This window comes from Pongo abelii, chromosome 9, assembly GCF_028885655.2.
Source record: "Pongo abelii isolate AG06213 chromosome 9, NHGRI_mPonAbe1-v2.0_pri, whole genome shotgun sequence".
Lineage (NCBI taxonomy): Eukaryota > Metazoa > Chordata > Mammalia > Primates > Hominidae > Pongo > Pongo abelii.
The window spans coordinates 57,517,640-57,540,651 of NC_071994.2; the positions used below are offsets into that span (position 1 = coordinate 57,517,640).

Here is a 23,012-nt window from a genome sequence, read left to right on the forward strand (position 1 = left end):
TCAAATGGCATATGTATTACCAAGCTAAAGGAAATTTGAAAGTGATTTACTTAGACTCAGTAGTAACAGCATTTTTTCAGATATTTTTTCAAAGTGCTTTCACACTTGCTGTTTAAGAAGGTTGACTTCAAAGGTCAAACAGATAAGCGTTCAAATATTTGGGTCTACCTACCAGCTGTGCTCCTTGGAAAAGTAGCTTCACCTCTGTCAGCCCTGGTTTCCTCAAGGGCTACCTAAAGTGTAAGATGCTTAAACAGGTGCCTTGTTCACAATAATTACCTGTGTTAATCTTCATAGTAACTTCAAAGAAGGTACAGCAGGTACTATCTTCTCCATTTTATAGGTGAGGCTACTGAAGCTCAGAAAGAAAATGTGATTTGTTGAAGGTCATGTAGCAAGGTGACTAAAGAGACAGAATTAGAGCCAAAGTTGCTAAGTCCTAGAGTGGTCATTTCCAGTTCTCTTCAGGAAGTAGCATCTACCTCATGGGATGTTGTGAGGATTAAATTGATGATACATATCTGGTGCTATGCATTATGCTGATACAGAGGCTGTGCTCAATCGATATCCATGACTAGTATTATAATTATTTTTAAAGTGTCACATTGCCATGAGTAGCTAATTTTGTTCAAAGGCTTCCAAAGACTGCTGAAACTGGGATCACAATTATCTTGACTAAGACCCCATTTCTACCCTATCCTCTGTCCCACCAAGATGAATGGAAGGATTGGAATAATCCAAAATTCACTGAAGGTGTTGAGGTTTCCCTTGGAACAAGAGGCAAAATATTCTGAGGCTGGGGGCCCATTGTTTGCAAAACACAAGAGAGGATCTGTATTCCCTGGGAAAGGGGGCACTAAGCCATGAGTCATTCTCTGGTTCTGTGTGGGCGAATGGGGTTCCTGCAAAAACCTTTGTGTCACTCACTATTGTCTTGTGTAGATCAAAGCACAAAAAGCCTAGCTAAGTTTTCTTCCCAAAATCACATGGCCCATTCTGCCCAAGCCATTCTAGGAACACATTGTCCATCTCTTTGAAAAATGTGACCAAGAGACAGAATAGTCATTGAATTTGGCCTGTGGTTATTGGTAAAGCACCATTGGGCAGCTGGCCATGCCTTGGGGCACCTTAATGGCCAGCTGATCACAAGGTCCAGCTCTCATTACAACCATGCCTGCTGGGAGAAAAAAGGGCTTTCCTTCTGCCCTCAGAACAATAAGGAACCATTAAGAAGCCCAGTCAATGAAAATGTTCCATTCTCGGTCCTGTCCTGGGCTAGGCCCTCAGATTGGCCGGCTCCCCTCAATCACCTCTACAGTGCCAGTTCAGACTGGTTGTACAAAGGAAGCTTCCCACAAGTTTGGTTTGTAGCAGATCCCTCAGCTTGGTTACTGTTATAAAGATGGTATGTCTGGGACCAACCTGTGAAGGTTTCAATTAACAACTCAAGATATGACTTCTTTGGATGACATTGTTCTTAATTTACCCATTCATCTAACCAAAGCCCTGCTATGTTCTCCACTTTCATGGTGCAAGCCATCTGTCTTTTCATGTAATCAGCTGTGTACTTGGGAGGCAGAGAGGTAGGGTGGAAAGAACGTGAGCTTGGAATGAGGCAGACATAGTTTCCAAACTTGGATCTGACCTTAGGTAACAAAAATAGGCAATACTATATATTCCTAGCTTAGTATGTGCCATACACTGTGTTCAGGAACCTACCTGTAATATCTCACTGAACCCTCACCCTCAACCTGTAAGCATCATCATTTCTGCTTCAAAGATGACAAAACTGAAGTTTAGGGATATTCTATAATTTGCCCAAAGCCTTGATGCAAACTCTGACCTCTCAATAAAGTCGAATTTACCACATAAAACTGCCTCCAAGTGATAACCTCCCTTGGCCTCTGCTTTCTCACACAAAATGCATAGACTGTTTTCCATTTTATCCAGCTTCTTGTGCCTCACATTAAATAATATCTATATAAAGAGCTCCGCAGACTACCTGGCACATAGCAGATGCTCCATAAATGTTCCCTTCCCTGCTGCTGAGGCGGATTCTGAGAACTAAGAATTTCTGACCTTAAGCCAAAATCTCGCTGGGTGGTTTGACTTTTTCAGAATGGTTCCAAGAGTTTCACAGGGGCCTCATGAAAACACCTCTCTGAAGGCTACATCCCTTATATCTTATAAGTAAATAATATGGGACCCAGATTTGGTGCTTCAGATCTTGGTCACAGAGGAAGACAGAATGAGAAATGGAAAGCAAACCTAGCTATTCTGAAAGCTAGAATTTGGGCCGTAACTCCTCCAGCCTCCCCTTTGATGTGTGTGTGTGCTTATATGTGCTCAATACTTTAAGCTGTTCCATGTGTATATATTTGTGTATGTGTGTGTATATACGCATATATACACATATCCAGAAGTAGATGTATTTATATACAGATATATACACATGTAATGTTACCCTGAATAAGCCACCAGTACCACCCTTAAAGTGTCTTTAGAAAATTAACCCATGGAGTAAGCAATAATATGTGAACCATAAACATTCTTGCATGTTGGCAGATAACCATGCTATACATTCCCCTCCAAAAACTGAGAAAGAGAAGAAAGGGAGTAACACAATAGCAGAAAAATGCACTAATCAAATCCATAATCAACTTTGATGATGGAGCAAGGATTCTAATCAAAACACAATGGAGCAAAGTTGCCACAGGTTGTAAGCTTAGAGCTGTGCTCTCTTCCCAGGGGCCTCCTCTACGCTTTCTTTTTCAACATCTAAAACACCCACAGAGAATTTCAATCACTTCTAATTACTTTTTTAAAAGAACTAGGTGCAACTTGAACACCGGCTCCTAAAAACAGGAAATATCAAAATATTTTATATATGTATATATTTTTTCTTTTTTTCCTTGCAACTGCTTCTTAAAAATAGGCTAATGTCTCCTCAAATAGCTCAGGCATGTTCCTTATCTGAAGGTCAGCCAGAGAGTTTCTGAACAAACACAGAGCATGTCTTTAAAACAACTCTTTGCACATGGTCCTAATTTATTCACATGTTAACAGAGCAGATGCTATAAATGTTCATACTTGGGGGAAGGCAAAGGTATCTCAGTCCCAGGAAGGTAATTCGGGGGAGGTGTGCTGCTGCTGCAGAACACAGTTTCATCCACTGGGAGGGGTGGGGGGTGGGTGAGAACCAGCTGTAGGTTTATGGGAGAGACTCAAGGTAAGGGGCCTGGAGGAAGGGTGGGTGACAGTAGGGCTGTACCTAACAGCTACTTGCTGGCTAAGTTAGGTCTTTTGACCTTGATGGAGATGAAGAGCAGGCTTAGGAGCAATGGGATGTCACTGGCTGAAGAGAGTTGCTGCATAATAAAACAAGGTGTCAGAATAGCCTCCTTTCCCCTGTAACTACCACGTTGAATATTCTGAACCCCAAGCTAAAAATAATAATCACCATCATTTCCCAGTGATCTGTTATGAATCTGAATCAGGTCCTTAATGGACACCCTCTCCGGATCTTCTCACAACTACCCTGCACATTCAGAATGATGATCCACCAGGAAGCCAACATGCAACTCCAATCCTTCAGCTGCAAAGCCTTTGTTCTTTCCCTTCATCACCTTTTGAAAGGGAAGATGTCAGATCTGGAGCAATGATTTGTTGCATGAAGCAACATCAACTGCTCGGTACCACTGCATGACCTTGCTCTTCATTCTCCACTGTCACATTCATCCTGACTTCGTCTCCTCCCCACCAGTCACTCCTTCCCATCTCCAAAATTCAGCTCATCTTCTGTCTCCTCCAGAGGCTCTCTGGACTTCTCCAGCCATCTTGGCCTTTCCTTTGAGCACCTTGGATACCCAGCCCCAAGCATGCCTCTGAGGCCTCCCTGTGTTGTGCCCTGTTGCCCTATGTACATCAGTTATGCCTCCCAACTAGATTATAAAATCCCCAAGGCCCAGGCCATGTCCTATTTGCCTTGTAGATCTGCCAGAGCATGATGGAAAAAGACAGCAATGAAGAGTGGGAAGACTGCAGGCCTCAAAGCCAGACCAACCTTGCTGGACTCCCTGCCCTGCCACCCTGGATGACCGAGAGCAAGTGGCTGTACCTTGCTAAGCCTCATCTAGCTCAGTGGTTACAGCAATGGTCTTATAAACCAGGGCCTGCAAGTTCTAAGACAGTCTCTGTGGTTCTCCCTGTACAATATCATGGTTAAAGGCATGGGATCTAGTGCCAGACTGGCCAAGTTCTAATTCTACCTCTGCTACTCACAAAGTTACCAAACTCGTCTTTGCCTCAGTTTTCATATGTGTAAAATGGGGATAATAATATTTATCTCATTTGATTGTAATAAGAATAAAATTAGTTTTTAATGTAAAGTCCTTAGAACAATTCCTGGCACATAGGAAGTGATATATAAGGATTTGGCCATTATTGCCTTTGTTATTATTGTTACCATATTGTTATTTTCATAGAAAATGGATGTATCAGACCTGATTTAAGTGTTTCTGTAAAGATGAAATGAGATTATATGTAAAGAGCCTTACCCATCAAGCACTCAAAAAGTGGACATGCCCTTCCCTCATCTTCCCGTTCTGCCTGGTACTGTACTAGAAAGGTGATAGATGTTCTACAAATCCTTGGAACAGACTGATAACTTTCCAGGGGCTTGAGAGAATAAGCCATATCTTTTCTCATTTAGGGGCTATTAATCTTGATTCAGCATGCCCTATCTCTTAGGTTAGCAATATAAATAGCTACTTTTATTAAGTATTCCTTATTTGCCAGACACTGCACTGAACACTTTATGTTATTTTTCTTAATGCTCACAATTCTAGTGGTTGTTCATGCTCATTTTTTAATAGATGAGAACACTAAAGCCCAAAGAAGTTAATCAAGGTGGTCACCTAGCTAGTATATGACAGACACAAGACACCAGCAATACCCATCTGACTTTAAAAGCTATGTTATCAGCCACTACGCAACCCAATCTCCTGCCAAAAATCCCCTGAATAAAAGGGGAGTCAGAGGCCCCAAGAGAGCATTTGCCATTTAATTCATTGTTTCCTGAGTATCTTCTAATAATATATACCAAATTTGGGACCTGGAAACTACCAGATGGCCAGTCAGACACAGTCCTCATGCCATAACCAAGAGACTGTTTTGGAGGGGGAATGGGTACCGTATCAGGCAGACTGTGGGAGAAGCCCTGGCAAAGAAGGTAAAATCCCATTGGCCAAAATCACTTTGATGTCAGCTGTGCAGACAGGGATCTGCCACAGGGAAGACCCCCCAGAACCCCTGGGCACTGGCAAAGGAGGGCAGGCAGGTAAAAATCAGGGTAGTCCACTGGAAGTGGCCAATTTCCTTAGCAGTCCATCGAAACTGTGCTCACCATCAGTACACAAGGGCCCATTGAGGGCTAGAGAGGTGAAATGGGGGGATTATGGACCAAGGGCAAAAGAGGGCAGCAAAGTCTTGAGGGAAGTGGACTGATCCAGCCCCTCAGAGAGAAGCTGAAGAACATTTTTTTTCACGGAGAGGGTGATGAATCACCTTTCCAGAGCCCATGCACTGCCAGTCCTCTGACAATGTTTGTTAAATGAAGGGTCAAACGGGCAAAGGCAGAACAGCTGCCTGGATATGAACAATCCCAGCATGGACTTTCCCTCTCATTCCTCGGGTGCTCCTCATCAGGCTCGAGGGTATGTGTCACCTCCAGTCCCAAGTCACTGTACTGACCTCCCACCGACTGCCCACTACACCTCATAAACCCCACCTCCATGGATGAAGGGAAACCCCATGCAGAAGTGTACCCTGGTGCTCACCCCCATTGCAAAACCCACTGGACAAATCCTGTACGTAACAACAAAAGAAGAGCAGAGCACAAAACCCTCACAGAGGCAGGCCCCCGGAGCACTGGAGGAAACCTTGCCTTCCTCCCACACACCATCACTCAAACCTGTCAGCTTCCAAAAATGTTTAGCAAGTGCAGCAGCAAGGGGCATGCTTATCAGCCTGGTGTGGGAGCTTAATCTGCTTTGAGGGCCTTCTCCAGCCCAGAGTTCCAAAAGTCTGCTTACAATTAGCTTCAGCTCCAGTTCCCGCATCAGAAAGCCTAGGAATGTGTTGAGCTCTAGCCTCTGATCAGAGAAAGCTCCAGGAGAAGGTGGAGACGGTGTCAGCAGGGAAGTATGTGCCAAAAAGGTCAGCTGGTCTGTTGCCATTTTCCGGACACCAGCCCCAAACCACCTCCCCTCTGGCTTCCCGCCTCTCCTAACCGGACAGTCACATCCGTCAGGTCGGCCTGTCCCCAAAAGTCCCTGCTGACTGACTGCCAAGAAAATATAGCCGCCTCCTACCAGAAGAAGGGGGAAATGGAGCGGGGAGGACCAAGAGAACCTGATTGGCCCTTGCTAATTTCTGTAAAAGAGATTGCACAGCCAGGGTTTGTCACCCAGCCGAATTAAGTGAAGCAGGCTCTGTCTGGAAAGGTAGGAGTCACCAATTATCTTCAAGCCATCTCCCATCCCCACGCCCCGTCACTCGGGCTACCAACACCAGGATCTACCACCCAGGAAGGAGGGGCTTAGCTTCGGCCGCCATTCTGAGGCAGCCACCTCCACCCCCACCCCCACCACAACAGCCAGCCAAGGCGCTAGGAGTCTCCAGCTGCCGGCCTCGGCTGGTGCACTAGTACCGCAGTCCCAGCACCTTGCCCGGAATCCCGTCACCCCGCAGGATGGGGCAGGGACAGGTCATCTTCAAGCCAAGGGGAGAGCAGGTTCACTGCATACCCGCGACCCCCTTTTCTTCCTGGATCTTACAGCCAGGCTAAGGGTCGTCAAACCCAATGGGGCCTTAGATCATTCCTTGTCCGGAACAGAATCTCTGCGGAACCGCCAGACAGATACACAGCTGCTGCTGCGGATACTGGCTTCTTGGGGCCAAGACCTCAACATGCAGGACCTCACATTTCCAGCGATGCACACATTTTTTGAGAACATCCCGTCCTTTCCTTCTCGCCAGGAAGATGCTGCAGACGTGCCCGCCATCCCAGGTCTTGAAGAGCTCTTTAGGCAAACCTCCGGCACTCGGGCCACACCCACCGGCCGGCCCACTCTTCTCGCGCATCCCCCAACCTGCCGGCCTAAGGGGAATGGTTCCCTTCCCTGACCACATGGTAGCCCTTTCTCCCATCCAGCCCTTTCTCCCACACCATCCCGAAAGAACTATTCATCCATCCTCCCAGAACAGTACCCCGGCAAGCGGCACCTCTCACCTGGGTATCGAACCCGTTTTCCACCGAGCCGCTCTTCCGCAGCGGGAGCCCCTCCCCCGCTGGCTCCTGCAACCCCTGCAGCACCTGCGATTTCAGGGGGATCTGGCTAGGATAGGTGGTCTTGCTCACCTCCACCTTGCTTCCCAACTTCAGGTAGCAGGGCTGGGGGCCGGCCCGGGCCGGGGGCACGTGCAGGATGGGCGCGGCGCTGTGCACGGGTTTGGGCAGTCCCGACTTCATTTTGGAGGCGACCAGGATGGCCGGCATCTTCTCCCGGGGCTTGGGCTTTCCCAGCACGTCCCTGGCAGCGGCGGCGGGGGCGACCGCTAAAGGCAGCGCGGGTAGCAGAGCAGGCGCCGGGCCTTAGCCCACGAGGCGCCCACCACCAGCGGCTAAAAAAAAATCCCCAGGTCGGGGAACTCGAAGCAATCGGGCTAGCGCGCCTTTGGGGTGCCGGGATGGGAATGGGGGACTGGCCACGGCGCTCAGCGGGTCCCACCTGGACGGATGCTGTAGCCGGGTCTCACACCTCTCCTGGGTGGCCTTTCAAGTGCTCTGGGCGCTCAGGGGCTACCGCCTCTTGCAAATTTCCTCCTGGGAAACAGAGGCTTGGACGCCCATATTAACTTGTCACTGCATCTCCGAAGTGAGGAGGCCCCTTTGGAAGAGACAGAGGCGGCGGCGACCCACGAGTCCCGTTCCGGAGGCTACGGGTCTGAGCCGGCGAGAGAAAGAGCCAGCAGCCAAGGAAGGAGAGAGCAGCGAAGGAAGGAGAGAAGAAGGGCGCAAGGGTCCCCAGACGTCTCCACCGAGAGGCAGCTGCCGCCCTGCTCGCGAGCACCGCAGTGTCACCCGCGACGCAGCAGAGGCGCGGCAAGAGCCCCCGAAAGGTCTCTCTTGGGGTGACAGTCACCGCTGCCCAGAAGGTCCCCGGACTGAGAGCACCTTAGCGCCTGCGGGTCTGCACATGCTCCGTGCGCTAGAGCGCTGCAAGGCTGTGGCCGTGAGGCGCGAGCGCCGGGACGCGCGGCTCGCGGGCCGGGCAGGGCTGCGCTCGGGAGCGGCCGCCGCGCTTCCCGGGAAGGCTGCGCTGGCTGCGGGTCTCAGCGCAGGGGAGGACAGACTGCGGCCCGCGCTGCTGCGGCGCGCGCTGACAGCCGGGACCGCCCTGGCGCGCCCATTGGCCCACGGTGCGCCAATCAGCGGCCGCGGGTCTCACTGCAAAGAGGGCGTGGCCTCAACTCTGGCCGCAGCCGAAACTCTGGGGCCGCGCTTGGCCGCGAGTACAAAGCGGGCTGGTGGCTGCTCTGCGGCACTGCCCCGGCCGCGCGCCTCCCGGGGGCCCATACCCCCGCGTCCCTGAAACTCTTCTTTTGAAAAATGCCCTTTCGAACGCAACCGTCCGCCCAAGAGCCACGCGGGCACGGCTCGAGGGAAGTTTGTTTCCTTTTTCAAATTGCTCCGGTCACCTTAACGGTTTGAGTCTTCCGGAGTCACGCCCGCAGCCTCGCTGCCCCCATCTGGCTTGGGCAGGGCCGAAGCTCGTCTCCCGCGTTAAGAGCGCGCCAGCCATTTCTCTGCCTGCTCTTCCAGGCGGGCCGGGCGGGGGGCCTCCCAACGGCTTCCTCTCCAGTTTTCAAAGGCTGCACATTTCACTCAACTATTTGAAGTATTTATAGGCAAATACAATACGCAGGGAAGCTTCCCGCCCCGAGACAGCTCCTCCACGCAACCTACCACAGACTCTGTAATTAGAGTGGCCTGAAGAAGCCGGGAGAGGCTCCATGACCCCGGCAGGCTCTGGCCAAACCTTGCTGCGTTTCATGGAGCCCCTCCCTGTCCGCGCCTGGGACGCACTGGCCCCAACAGGTTCCTCGACTCGAATTCGCTGTTTGGGTTGCTCTGCGGTTTCCTCGCTGACTCAAAGTGTATGAGAATAAGAAGGAAACTGAGAGATGGTCAGGCAGGCCAGACTTCGCGATTTATGAATGAGGAGCCTCCCATCCTGTAGAACTGCTTGGATTAGAATTGGGCAAGTTATTTAAGCTTACATGCATCCTTATAAAGCTTCTGTTTTCACATGTAGTAAGGTGGAGGTTTGACGACATTTACCTAATGAGCTGTTGTTTGGATTAAATGAGATGGTTGGTGCATGACAGTCATTTAGCACAAGTACCTTGGCAATGTAAGAGACCAATAAAAGCTGGGTTTTATTTTCCGTGTTGTTAAATTACTGCTGCTTTCCCCCAAAGTCATCTCTGTTTATAAACTATTTGTCTTTCTTCTTTGTTTCCAGGACACTTTGTGCCCACCCTATAGCCTGATCTTCAGTGCTGATAGCATTGATTTAGAATAACTCAGATGCTATTAACTATGTCTCCCTCGAATTCATGTTAAACCCCTAATCCCCAATGTGATGGTATTAGGAGGTGGGGAACTTTAGGAGATAATAAGGTCAAGACAGTGGAGCCTTCATGATAGGATTAGCACCCTTATTAGAAGAGACAGGAGAGAGATGCTTTCTTTCTGCCTTGTGAGGACACAGAAGGCAGTCTTCTGTGGACCAGGAAGAGGGCCCTTACCAAGAATCTGACACCGTGTTGGCATCCTAGTCTCAGACTTCCAGCCTCTGGTACTGTAAGAAATAAATGTTTGTTGTTTAAGCCATCCTGTTTATGGTATTTTTGTTATAGTGGCCCAAAGTGACAAAGATCTCAGACCAGAGGAAACGTCAAAGTCTTAACCTCTGAAGCATTAAGAAATGAGAAGGCACCTTCTTAGCCATTCTAGGTAACAACTTTCTACTCTAGTTAGGCTGAAATGCACGGCCCTGTCTATGTCTGTTTCAGTCATCCTCCTTCTCTCTGAAATCAAGTCACACATCATTCATGCTACTTACTTAACACTTTGCCCTTTGCCATCTGATGCCACCTCCCGTACTGTTGTCTTCCATTATTTAACCTGTTATTTATTGTTTCATGCATTCATTTTCATCTTAGAGAATAAACATCTTGGAATTAGGAGCTGTGTTTTAACTTTCTTTAGATCTTCTCAGTATGGAGCATAAAGCTGTGGACAGAATAGCTACCCAACATTTATATTGAATGAATGATTGAATGATGCTAGCATCAACCCTCAAGAAGGAGAGATTGTCTTTTAGATTTAGGAACATAAGGACATACGAAATATTATGCTATAAACCTTGGGACTCTTTTGCCTGCCCTGAATTCTAGTTCTGACCAGTGTACCAAGATTTGTGGAAAGATATCACAATCTTCAGCTTATAAACATCAGGGAGATATTCCAAAGTATTCCCATGGCCCTAATACAGTGGTTCTCAAAGTGTGATCCCTGATACTGCAGGAGCATTACCTGGAATCTTGTTTGAAAACCCCACCCAGACCTATTGAATCAAAAGCTCTGGGGATGGGGCCCAGCAATCTGTGTTTCAACAGTGTTCAACCTAGTGATTATGATGCATACTAAAACTTGAGATATTCTGCCCTAATGAATACATCATGCATTCAGTGCATCTCCAGAACTTCTTAAACCTTAATATGCCTAAGAATCACTGGGGATCTTGCTAAAATACAGATTCAGATTCAGTTGGTCTAGAATGGGGCTGAGATTCTGCTTTCCGAGTAAGTTCTCATGTCACGCCCATGCTGGTGTTCTAAAGATCACGCTTTGAGTAGCTTTGAGTAGCACAGACAGCAGGAGGATTTCATCTTAAGGGCCATCTACTGAAAAGGATCTCAGAGTGCATCCATCTAGTTGGAAATAGCCGCCTGATCACCTGATAATGTCTGCTATGGGTATAGAAATGGAAATATTTGCCATCTTTGGTTTCCTGTTTAAATTGTATTTACTGCCAAGGTCATTTTGGGGTTCTGAGACCCTCAAATATGCCCAACTATGAAAAACAGTATTTCTTTTCAAGTATTTCTAATGTTCTAGGATTGGTAAACATGAGCATTTCCCTTAACCCTGTGTGTTTTATATAACTAAAGTCTGATAATTCTTTATTTTTCTTGATGAAAGATCTTTCACTTGAGGACAAGTGAATCTTTTAGTCTGTTTCCAAATTTCTTTCTTTTCCTGCCTCTTCTTCCCTTTAGTAATTCTATTTGCTTTTTCCTGGAGCATTATTTATCTCCTTTTTTTTGAACGAGTTTTGCTCTAATTTCCCAGGCTGGAGGCTGGAGTGCAATGGCGCGATCTTGGCTCACTGCAGCTGAGATTACAGGCGCATGCCACCACACCCAGCTAATTTTTGTATTTTTAGAAGAGACTGGGCTTCGTCATATTGGTCAGGCTGGTCTGGAACTCCAGACCTCAAGTGATCCACCAGCCTTGGCCTCCCAAAGATTTATCTTCTTTTATATCTTTTTTTTTTTTGAGACGGAGTCTCGCTCTGCTGCCCAGGCTGGAATGCAGTGGGCGATCTTGGCACACTACAAGCTCCGCCTCCCGGGTACACCCCATTCTCCTGCCTCAGCCTCCTGAGTAGCTGGGACTACAGGCACCCGCCACCACGCCCAGCTAATTTGTTGTATTTTTAGTAGAGACGGGGTTTCACTGTGTTAGCCAGGATGGTCTCAACCTCCTGACCTCATGATCCGCCCGCCTCGGCCTCCCAAAGCGCTGGGATTACAGGCGTGAGCCACCATGCCTGGCCCTATCTCCTTTTAGATATTTTCTATAAACTTTCATTTTTCTTATTTAAAGCAAAATAATTTATCATACTAACCAGACAAGGGTGTGGGGAGGAAGCTATTTTTTCTCCTAGGATAAATGAGATAATTATAAGTTTCTTACTTAAATAAGATAATCTCAAATTATAAAAACGGCCTATAAGTTTACTCCTTCCACATTGATACTGTGTTAACATGAAAAACGTCATTTTAAATCAATATTTTGCAAGCATTGGAGGCTAACGGAAGTCACTGGTTCAGAGAATGGCAAGCTGCTCTGGAAAGAATATACTATCCAGGTATTAAAATAACTTTTTTTCTTTTTCTTTTTTTCTTTTTTTTTTTTTTTTACTATACTCACTATGGACAAGTATGCCAAGTTGAAATGGCCCACCATTTTAAATTCCAACTTTGACAACCATTCTTTATTTTTCTTCTGGCTCAGAACTTGCAAAATCACCCAAATGTCAGTGATAGGCCAAATTGAAACGTATTATCAAAGCTCTCAGGACGACTGAATCATCCTAAGAGACTGGATAGTTCCCTGGTTCTAAGAGTCATCCTCAGATCAGGAAGTGCCAGCTGCACCCCTCTCTGCTCCTCAACATCAGCCACTTGTGATTAGTTGAGTGTGACTTGGGCTTCAGAGCTGACCTGTGAGTGACCAGTTCCATGAACCCATCCTTCATCTTAGTTAAAGACCCCTGTTGGCCTGACCTCCGAAGAAGACAGTCCGGTGAAGAGCCTGGAACATCTAAGCCCCAACCTGTCACAAAAAAATGCAGGGATCTTGGGGGGAAAAGTCTACAGCCTTTTGGAGACCCTAGATTATACATGATAAGGGGAAATGTTGCAGTTTCTTGAATAATATAAAAAGCAAAATATTTATGAGTTTATTTGGGAGTAAAAAAATGCACTTTTCCTTAATTTTCTACAAATGGGTTGGCAACTTATGAGACATCTCCGAGATGGCACAAAGGCTCACCTTTTAGTAGTGGCTGAGTTGAGAGGTCACCCATCTCATACTGCAGAGAAGTGAGGTAAGAACCTTAAGACATCTCTTTAGAAAGTCTGCTCATCTACTCACCCTATCAGTGACCCACTTCCAATCTCAAACTTTCTTCCAGATGGGTCTGTGTGCAAATCAGTATGCACAATGGTAACCTCTGGGGCTTTTTTTCTGAGAACGAAGGCTGAGGGTTCCCCTACCTGCAGAAGCTAGAGTGTGAGGGGTATGTATGTGTGTATGTGTGTTTATAGGCATTTGAGTCAATGACCCAGACTAAATGTCAAATAAATATAGTCACGCACTGTATAATGATGTTTTGGTCAATGACTGACTGCATATAATGATAGTGGTCCTGTAAGATTATAAGGAAGCTGAAAAATTACTATTGCCTAGTAACATAGTAGCAGTCATAACATTGTAGTGCAACACATTACTCATGTTTGTGGTGATACTGTGCTGTAAGTTTTATAAAAGTATAGTGCACACAACCATGTACAGTGCCTAATACTTTATATAGTTGATGATAAATACTTGATAACAAATTACTATATTATGGGTTCATGTATTTACTGTACTATTCATTGTTATGTTAGACTGTACTCTTTCTACTTAAAAACATTAACTGTAAAACAGTCTCAGGCAGGTCCTGCAGGAGGTATTCCAGAAGGCATTGTTAGCATAGGAGATGACAGCTCCATATGTGTTTTTGTCCCTGAAGACCTTCCAGAGGGACAATATGTGGAGGTGGAAAACAGTGATATTGGCCCTGTTTAGGCCTAGGCTAATGTGTCTGTTTGTGTCTTCATTTTTAATTTTAAGAAGTTGAAAAAGTTAAAAAAAAAACTAATAGAAAAAAGCTTATAAAGATATAAAGAAAATATTTTTGTATAGCTGTACAATGTGTTTGTGTTTTAAGCTAAGTGTTATTTCAAGAGTCAAGAAGTCAAAAAATTTAAAAGTTTATAAAGTAAAAAAGTTACAGTTAACTAAGGTTAACTTATTATTGAAGAAAGAAAAATATTTTCAATAAATTTAGTGTAGCCTAAGTATACAGTGTTAATAAACTCTGCAGTAGTGTACAGCAATGTCCTAGGCCTTTACATTCTCTGATCACTCACTCACTGACTCACCCAGAGCAACTTCCAGTCCTACAAGTTCCATTCATGGTAAATGCCCTATCCAAGTATACCATTTAAAAAAATCTTTTATACCATATTTTTACTGTACCTTTTCTATGTTTAGATACACAAATACCATTGTGTTACAATTACCTATGGTAATCAGTACATCAACATGCTATACAGGCTCGTAGCCCAGCAGCAATAGGCTATAGAATATAGCCTAAGTGTGTAGTAGGCTATCCCATCTAGGTTTGTGAAAATGTACTCTGTGATGTCTGTACAACAACAAAAAAGTCTAAAGACTCATTTCTCAGAACATATCCCTATTATTAAGCAATGCATGACTGCAGATAGCAAACCATTGATTAATCAGTGGCTCAATAATTAATACAAGGAATAAATTGTTGCAAGCCATCTATGTGCCTGGCTTTGGGGATTATGATGGAGAGCAGATAAGAATAAGTTATTGCTTTCTGCTCTCAAGTTTCAAAGAAGGATGTAGCTGCTGTTTCTTGGCCTGAGGATTGTCCTTCCTCGAAACTGAAAAACAGAAACAACTCACAGTCTAGTAGGGAAACCAAACAGGGAAATAAATGAATGACAAACAATATAACCAATACTCTAATAGAGGCAGCACAAAATATACAATGATAAACCAGGCACAAAGGAGGGTCAACTATTTGTGGGGTTATCAGGTGTGTTGATTAATTTTCTAACAAAAAAACCTAAAGTAATAGAATTTTTTTGCTTTTACCCTTAGTGTTGAAACTCTAAGAGGTATGTTCCACTCTCCTATAAGTTAAGTCTAGGAAACATTCCTTTGTTTACATCTTGCCTCATCCCACAAAGGATTAGAGGAAAGCCTATATTCAATAAAACAATGGCTAAATATAATGTAATAGAAGAAAAGGATTCTTATTTAAAACCTGGACTGTGACTACTTTCACTTTCTGTAGGTGGGAGAAGGCTGTGTAAATAAATCATATCAGTGGAAATATAAATCACATATCACTTTCTTCCATATTCAGGCACTAATATCTATTAGTGCCAAGTCTGAGATTTCAAAATCTGCCAGTTCCAAGCTGCTCAAGAGGTCCTCTGAGTATATGGTCTTAGAGATACATTAGTGAGCATTTGGACATGTGAAGGTCAGCCTAGAGTCCAGGGGTCAAGCTATATTGTCATCTATAATAAGTGAGAAAAATTCCCTTTCCTGGGAGTGGTTCAATATGAAGGGCTCCCAAAAAATGGAGTAGCCAGAGCAGTGTGAAGAGCCTACTGAGGAGGACAAAAAACACAGACAAAAGTGCCAAAGTAAAACCCGTTTATTTTCCCAAAATAGCAACAAAGCCTGCTATGCTACCAAATACTTGGAGTGACTTGATTTTTCTTTAGGTGGGGGAACATTATTATTTTTTTTAAAGAGATGAGTTTTGAATTTGGGGTTGTTTTGGCACAGAAGGAAGAGAACAGAGAAAAGAGATAGACAAGAGTGAGATCCTAAGTTTAATGGGAGCAGAAATGCAGTCAGAGATGGCCACAAGAATGAAATTGTGCCTCTTCCCCATCACCCTTGCTCCTCATTCAGTGATTTGCAGAATCCTGGACAGACAGAGAATTGGATTTCCTGTTTGATGTGAGATAGAATGACCAGGCAGATTTAATTAAGAATGTCTTCTAACAAGGAACTGGGACCAGGAAAAATGTAAATAAAAGATAAGTATCAATTATATGTGTGGGCAAAGAGGTCAAATGGGGAGGGAAATCAAAACGTCTGGATTCTCCAGTCCAAACAGTTGGCTCTAGCTGGTATTTTGGAGTGAGCACCACCTAGGGCTTTACCTGCAAAAAGTAAAGGTGAGACTGAGATGAGTATGTTCAGATTCTAGGCTGGATCTGACATGCAAGGTTTGTTTGTTTGTTTGTCTGCTTGTTATTTTTAATTCTCCACCCACTTTTTCACTATTACAGAAAACTTATTTATTTATTTATTTATATCTACCAATTGAGGTCTAGTTAATTCAGTTTCAAATCGATATTTAAAAATTATTTCTTTTCTTTTCTTTTTTTTTTTTTTTGAGACGGAGTCTCACTCTGTCACCCAGGCTGGAGTGCAGTGGCACGATGTCTGCCCACAGCAAGCTCTGCCTCCCGGGTTCGCACCATTCTCCTGCCTCAAGCTCCGCCTCCCGGGTTCACGCCATTTTCCTGCCTCAGCCTCCCGAGTAGCTGGGACTACAGGCGCCCGCCACCACGCCTGGCTAATTTTTGTATTTTTAGTAGAGAGGGGGTTTCATCCTGTTAGCCAGAATGGTCTCGATCTCCTGACCTTGTGATCCACCTGCCTTGGCCTCCCAAAGTGCTGGGATTACAGGCGTGAGCCACCGCGCCCGGCCTCTATTCTTCTTCCCACACATATGACTAGGCAACCAGAGTTGACCCAATAATAATGATGATGCTGATAAGAACTGTAATTTATGAAGTTATTCTTCTTATGTGCCAGAGACTAAGGTAAGCATTTTACATACATGATCTCTCATGCTCACAACAATTTCATGAGGTAGATAGTTATTCTCATTTTTATTTTACAAAAGAGAAAAATGAGGCCCAGAGAGGTTTGAGTATCTTACTTAAGATCCCACCGCCAATTAAGTAGGAGAGCAGGACTTGACTCCAGTGCCTGGACTCTGGACACTAGACAGTATACTATCAAAGGAATAGCCATCGTAATGATAAGCATGGAAATGATAATGTAACTTCCTGTTTCTGATACGGTTAAGATCTGCCTTATATATAGCATTTAAATGAATCCCCACAGCACTCCTGAGTGGTGGCAGAATGAGTCCATTTGAAGTTGAGGAAATGGGTGGAAAGGTTTGGTAGTCACCCAGTTTGCTAATGACAATGGTCTTAATAATAAGGCAAGGAAAGATCACCAGTTACAGGGGGTGGTCTTTGCATGATGTTCATGCTCTGAGACAGGGCTGCCTGCTATTTTCATCTGGAGGCAAAGACAACTTGGACCAGTACTCCTTAAACAAGAAGCCTAAAAATCACCCAGGCTGCTTGTTAAAGGAAAAGATACCTACCCCCTTCCACCCCCCGCAAAAAAACCAGACTTAGAATTCTGAAGCTGTGAGTCTGCATTTGAAAAAAGCAATGAGGTTACTCTGAATTAGTCGTCCTCCCCTTTGCTTTGCATCCTTGGCTTTACATTAGAGTCACCTGGGAAATCCACAAACTAAGGCTGTCCAGGTCCCACCCTGGACCAATGAAATCAGATTCTGGGAGTGGGCACAGGCAGTAGAATGTTGAGAAAGCTCTCTGGGTGTGGACGAATTGAAAAACATGGCTTTATGAAATGCTGCAAAGGCTTTGCTCTCACAACACTTTACAGTGGGGGATTACTGAGGCAATAATCTGGATAATTTCAATCTATGTTAACAGCCAATCTGGAAAAATCCAGGCCTTCTATTACTTTCTGAGTGAGATTTCCTTTTTGACAGAAACACTCAGCCAGTCCAGCTGCCCATGCAGCCCAAACACAGCCAGGTAATTCCCCATATGCCGCCTCAGCTCAGCGCTGCAGGTAGCATCAGGCAGCCTGACCCTTACTCGTTACTCTACCCGTTGCTCCTGCAGGGCCACCAGGCACTGAGCTGTGATGCTCCCCACCTCTCAACACATTTCCTCTTTTGGTTACTGCTGTCATCCTGGAAGCCTTCATGCCTACCCTCTGACTCTGCCCCAGGCATGGAGCCTGGTGAGCCTCAGATGGAAGAGTTGCTCCTGGTCAATGTCTGACCTCCAGGAAGAGGCCCAGTGCCCAGGGTTTAGGACTCTGAGAGGAGGATTTGGAGCAGAGTTAACTCATGAAGGTCTGTGCTAATAAAAGGATGTGTTGGCCTAAAAAACCCTCAATAGTGGATAATTTAACAAAAATTAGAGCTTTGGTATGCATTTTGTGATTTAAAAAAATATTATTTTCTTTATTATTTATATATGTTAGCCTACTGTTAAAATTATTTTGCTAATATATTTATGTGTGTGTACATATGTATAAATAAATATGTTTATAAAGAGAAAGAAAAAGAAGGAAGGAATCATGTCAAATTGTTAACAGCAGTTCTTTCTGAGGGGTAAATTAGGGACTATTAATTTCTTATTTTATATCATTATTTTTAAAAGTTGGAATTATGGGTGGCTTTAACTTACTTTTCCATGGGATTTCCTTTATTTTTCAAATAAATATCCTCATTTGTTTTAACCTTTTATTTATTCAAGCGACACATTATTATTATTATTATTATTATTATTATCTTTTTTTTTTTTTTTTTGAGACAGGGTCCTGCTCTGTCACTCAGGCTGAAGTGCAGTGGCACCATCTCGGCTCACTGCAAACACCTCCTTCCGGACTCAAGCAATTCTCCTGCCTCAGCCTCCCATGTAGTTGGGACTACAGGCATGCACCACTGTGCCAGCTGATTTTTGTATTTTTCATAGAGACAGGGTTCCACCATGTTGCCTGGGCTGGTCTCTAACTCCTGGGCTCAAGCAATCTGCCCACCTTGGCCTCCCAAAGTACTGTGATTACAGGTGTGTGTGCTTGGCCTCAAAGGACACTTATTAAGCCCTGCTGTGAACCAAACCCTGTGCAAATGTTGGTGATATGGAAATGCAGAAAACTAGCTTACATCCATCTCTGCCCGCTCCTTTTTCAGGCAGGAGAATTGAGCTCCTTCTCCCAAACTAATAAAGAAAACCTATGTTAGCGACCAAAAAGTGAAAATCCAGTTCTACTTAAAGGGAGGTTATCTGTATAACAAAGTCACCGACAAGTGGGATCTCTTCTGACACAACTAAAAACCATTACCCCAGAAATTCCGTCTATTCTCCCTTCCTTCCAGGGAAGCAGCTCCCACAGAATCATCGTCTACAGAAGTGCCAAGACCACCCCTGAGCACAAGGACTAGGACATCAATTCTTTTCTGACTGATCTATCAACTTGCCTCTATAACTAATGATGTTGGTGGCCTCAAGACAATCTTCTTCCTGCAGAAACAGAGAAGATAGAGAGGAAAGTGGGATGCCAGAAATGAACCCTGCAGGGCACATGTAAAAGGGAATTCTAGTTAATACTACTCCTTGGCTGAGCTCAAGGATGGTCTAAAAGCTGTCAACAAAACAGAGACACCCATGAGGATCTTTTGGGCCCTGAGAGCATTTGAAGCTGTCTGAAGATTTGAGACCATAAACAGCTGCATTGATTTCCATTCCCTCTCCAAATCCAAGACAAATAAAACCTCAGAGCTTCACGGGTGGAAAAAAACAAAATACACGGAATTGTCTTTTATTTTTTGGCTTAGAAAGATATTGTTTTATAAACAGTGGGGCAAGACACTATTAAATTGTTTTCCAAAAAATTGCCTGGCAACTTTCTTGAAGCTCCACATTGCACAAGAATTTTAGACATTCACACACATTTATCAGAATTTTCTTTTCAAGGCAGTCTGGAAGTGCCTCAAATATGAACCAAACAAAGTTAGTCTCCCTAAGGTTGCAGTGAAAACTATTAAGCATCATCATCATCCTGGCTTCATTTCCACAAAGTCCATCTTTTCAAAGAACATCAGAATGTTGAATTAACTCCCATTCAGAATCATTCGCTTGTTAGGGTCTTATCCTTCCCAAGGGGTACCACAAAGGGCTGATTTGGGGATGCAGAATCCAGTTTTCAAAGGCAGCTGGCCGACAAGGCTGATTTCCTGCTGAGTTATCAAAGGCAGGCTTCTAGAATCCCCTCCCACGACCGTGGCCATTTGAGTGCTTTCCTTGCCTTTGATCTCCACGACCCCATTTTCTTCTGCTTTCCCTACAGGAGAAACTCTGGCAAACCCCCCACCAACCCCCAACCCCTTAGATAGTTTATTATCAGGTTCCTTTCTAAGTGGGGTGAAGGAGGGGAACACGGAGGCTGGATCTGGCAGACTTCACTGTGGTGGCTGGCTTCACTTCTTATTGACTGATTGAGCCAAAGGTCCCCTCACTTCTCTGATCCTCAGTTTCTTCAACAGTAAAATGGGAATGATGATGACTATTTCACAAAGTTGTTGTGAGGATTTGAGATAATGGAGACAGAGGGCCAGGTGTAAGTCTAGAACCTTATAGCTGCTACACTCATTCATTCATTCTAATAGTGTTTTATGTTGCTACCAAATGCTGGGCAACATGCCAGTCACTGGTGATAAAATGTTAGTAAGAATCAAAATTCTTTTCTTGTGGAGCTTCCAATCAGGGAAATTGTAATTACATAACCACATCAGTGAATGTATAATTACTAAGTGAGGCAAGTGCTATGTTAGCAGGTAAGACATCTTAGACCCCTTTAGATGTTTGGGGCCAGGATCTGAAAGGCAAAGAGGATGACCAGGCAAGAATAGGGCTTTCGCTCCTGCCTGCCAGTGAGCTTTGGGTGGAGGTCTGGGCATTGATGGGTAAAAATCTGGGTCCCCAACCCCACACTTTTCTGTGTAGAGTAAGAGATAACGTCAGGGTTTCGGTTGCTCTTTTGGAAGCTATTTAGTGAAGTAGAGTCTCACAGATGTTTGCGCTTAATTGGTTGTGTGATCTTGGCCCAGTCACTTAACCACTCTGAGCCTCAGTTCCTTACCTCTGTTGGTAATAAGGCCCACCTCCCGGATTTAGGGGAAGATTAAAGAGAGGCAGTGGAGCTTAGTGGTTAAAAGGATGATTTTGGAATTTGATTGCATACGTGTGACTGCATGGGTCTGAACTGTGCCACTTACTAGCAGTGTGACTTTGGACAAGTTACTTGATCTCTCTGTGCCTCAGGTTTCTCATCTGTAAAATAGAGTTTATAACAGTCTCTCCCTCATAGGGTTGTTGGAATGATTAAATGAATATATGTAAAACACTAAACCAGTGACTAACACATGGCCACTGCTACTATTATGATTCCCATATTTCCAGGGACACATTAAGTATTCAAGCCACAGTTCCTCTCCCACCTACCTTAGGGCCACTGCATGATCCCTTGCCATGGGTATATCTGAGTGTGTGGAAATTTCCATTGCTAAGACACTAAGTGAAGGCCCAGAATCTGAGGCTATGAGCCCATTGGGGATCCCTGTCCCTCTGGCTCACAGGGATCCTCCAGCATCTTGGGTAAGGGATCTGTATGTGCAGAGCTGGGGCATCCACAACGGACCAGGAAAAGGAAGCTAGAGGGTGTGTGATGGAAGCTCTCTGTAGACACTTTCCTTGCAGTTTTGCAGGCCAGGAGAGGCACAGAGGGGCTCAACTTTTCTCACTGCAGTCCTGGACCACATCTGTCCACATCTGGCCTCTTGCCTAACTAACTTGGTTCACAAGGAAATGCATGGTAAGGCTATGAATGTCTGTTTTCTCCAAGTCATCTATTCAAGGTGCTGCACTACTCTTCTGCTATGGAGTATCACATATGGGATAAAAGCAGATCCCTACCGCTCATCACCAATAGCTGCTTTTGTCCCAAATATACGAGGTGCCAAAGGCAATCATCTCCAAGTGAATGCCTTTTCTTGGAAAATAGGCTTTGCTTTCAGTGACCACCTCCTCATACTGGTATCTTTCTGACTTTTCAAAATCCATAAGTAAAATCAACATACCAGGATCAGCTCAGGTGCTATGGTAACCCAGGCACAGGAAGCCACTGGGGCTGGTGGCAGCATTTGGGGTAAGAACTAAACAGTTATGCACCAGGGTCTTCATCCCATTTAATTTCTTCAAACAATGCTTGGAAGTAATATTTTCCCCTCTTTTACAGATGAAGAAACTGAGGTACACAAGTGGTAATTTGCCCAAGGTCACACAGCTAGGAAGAACCGGCCTTCAAATTCTTAATTGTCTGATTCTAAACCCCATGTTTTTCTAAGACACTCCATTTGACATCAGCAACCTGCCACAGAATTCCTGACTGTGCTTCTTGTTTGCTGAAGATTTCAGCAATAGTGTCACTGATTCACTGTGGGCCACAGAGTGGGGGCCCTAGGCCAGTTGCCCTTCCTCACACCCTCCTCTAGCAGGTGGCTGGAAGTAGGGTCTGGAACAACTGTGAAAGTAGGTAGCAGTGGTCTTCTTCGTAAGGCAGGGGGCTAAGTCACAATGTCCTGGAGTTCAGGTATGGAAAAGGACTTCAGAATGTCTGGAATCCTCCAAGTGGTCTTCTTCCTCCTTCTCCTTTTTCTTACCCACCTACACACACACACATACACACACACTCTCTCTCACATGCACACACACACGTGAGCACTGTCCACATGAAGCTTGCATCTGGTGGGAAGGCATGCCAACCGAGGTGTTGAAATCCATGGAGAGTCATGATTTGGCACCTGTGGAGTACTTTTCAGCACTTTGGAATGACAGCTTACTCGTCCACACAAACCCTTCCAGAAAAGTTGTGTCTGTGCCATTGTGGAGGGAGGAAATCAGAGCAAAGGCTATGGGTGGCCGTGGCCAAGCTGGAGCTGAACTTTTCACCCCTGCTCTGTGGTTGGAGCCAGGAGGCCTCTCACAGGTAGCTCCTGCTCCTGGTTGTGCTCTTCACAGTCTGGGTGACCTTGGGAAAGCCACTGCCCTCTTCAAGCTTAGCTTTCTCATCTGCAAAATAAGGGGTTTATTCAATGGCTCTCCACCAGGGCTCTCTGGGCCCACGGGGATCTAGAATTCAGTAATGGCAGTTAAGCAGGCATAATAACAGCTTCCATTTACTGAGGGCCTCCGACACATTTACCAGGTCCCTTGTGAATTATATCCCCAACGCTTAAAACAAAGCTGCAAGGTAGGGATGGCCACCTCATTTTACAGATGAGAACAGTGAGCTTCCTAGAGGTCAAGGG

General features: G+C 45.1%; 2 protein-coding genes across 14 annotated transcripts in view; one reads left to right on the forward strand and one right to left on the reverse strand.

The window, feature by feature from the left end:
• The window catches only part of NAV2 (neuron navigator 2), an 882,771-nt gene that overhangs the window by 400,370 nt on the left and 459,389 nt on the right, over positions 1-23,012 (reverse strand). For 4 of the 13 annotated variants that reach the window (XM_063728128.1, XM_063728127.1, XM_024254949.2 and 1 more), the window contains exon 1: positions 7,292-7,558. The exons of 4 other annotated variants lie outside the window; for them this stretch is intronic. In XM_063728128.1, coding sequence (XP_063584198.1) covers positions 7,292-7,558 — 267 coding nt within the window. Of the gene's footprint in view, positions 1-6,092; positions 6,549-6,983; positions 7,065-7,291; positions 8,412-23,012 lie in introns of those variants that run through there. 5 more of the 13 variants (XM_063728131.1, XM_063728140.1, XM_063728136.1 and 2 more) reach the window with 5 other exon arrangements.
• Positions 8,259-10,314, forward strand: LOC103891837 (uncharacterized). The gene has a single exon (XM_009246525.4). It carries the CDS (start codon positions 8,259-8,261, stop codon positions 8,652-8,654), a length of 396 nt encoding a protein of 131 aa, XP_009244800.1. The 3' UTR covers positions 8,655-10,314.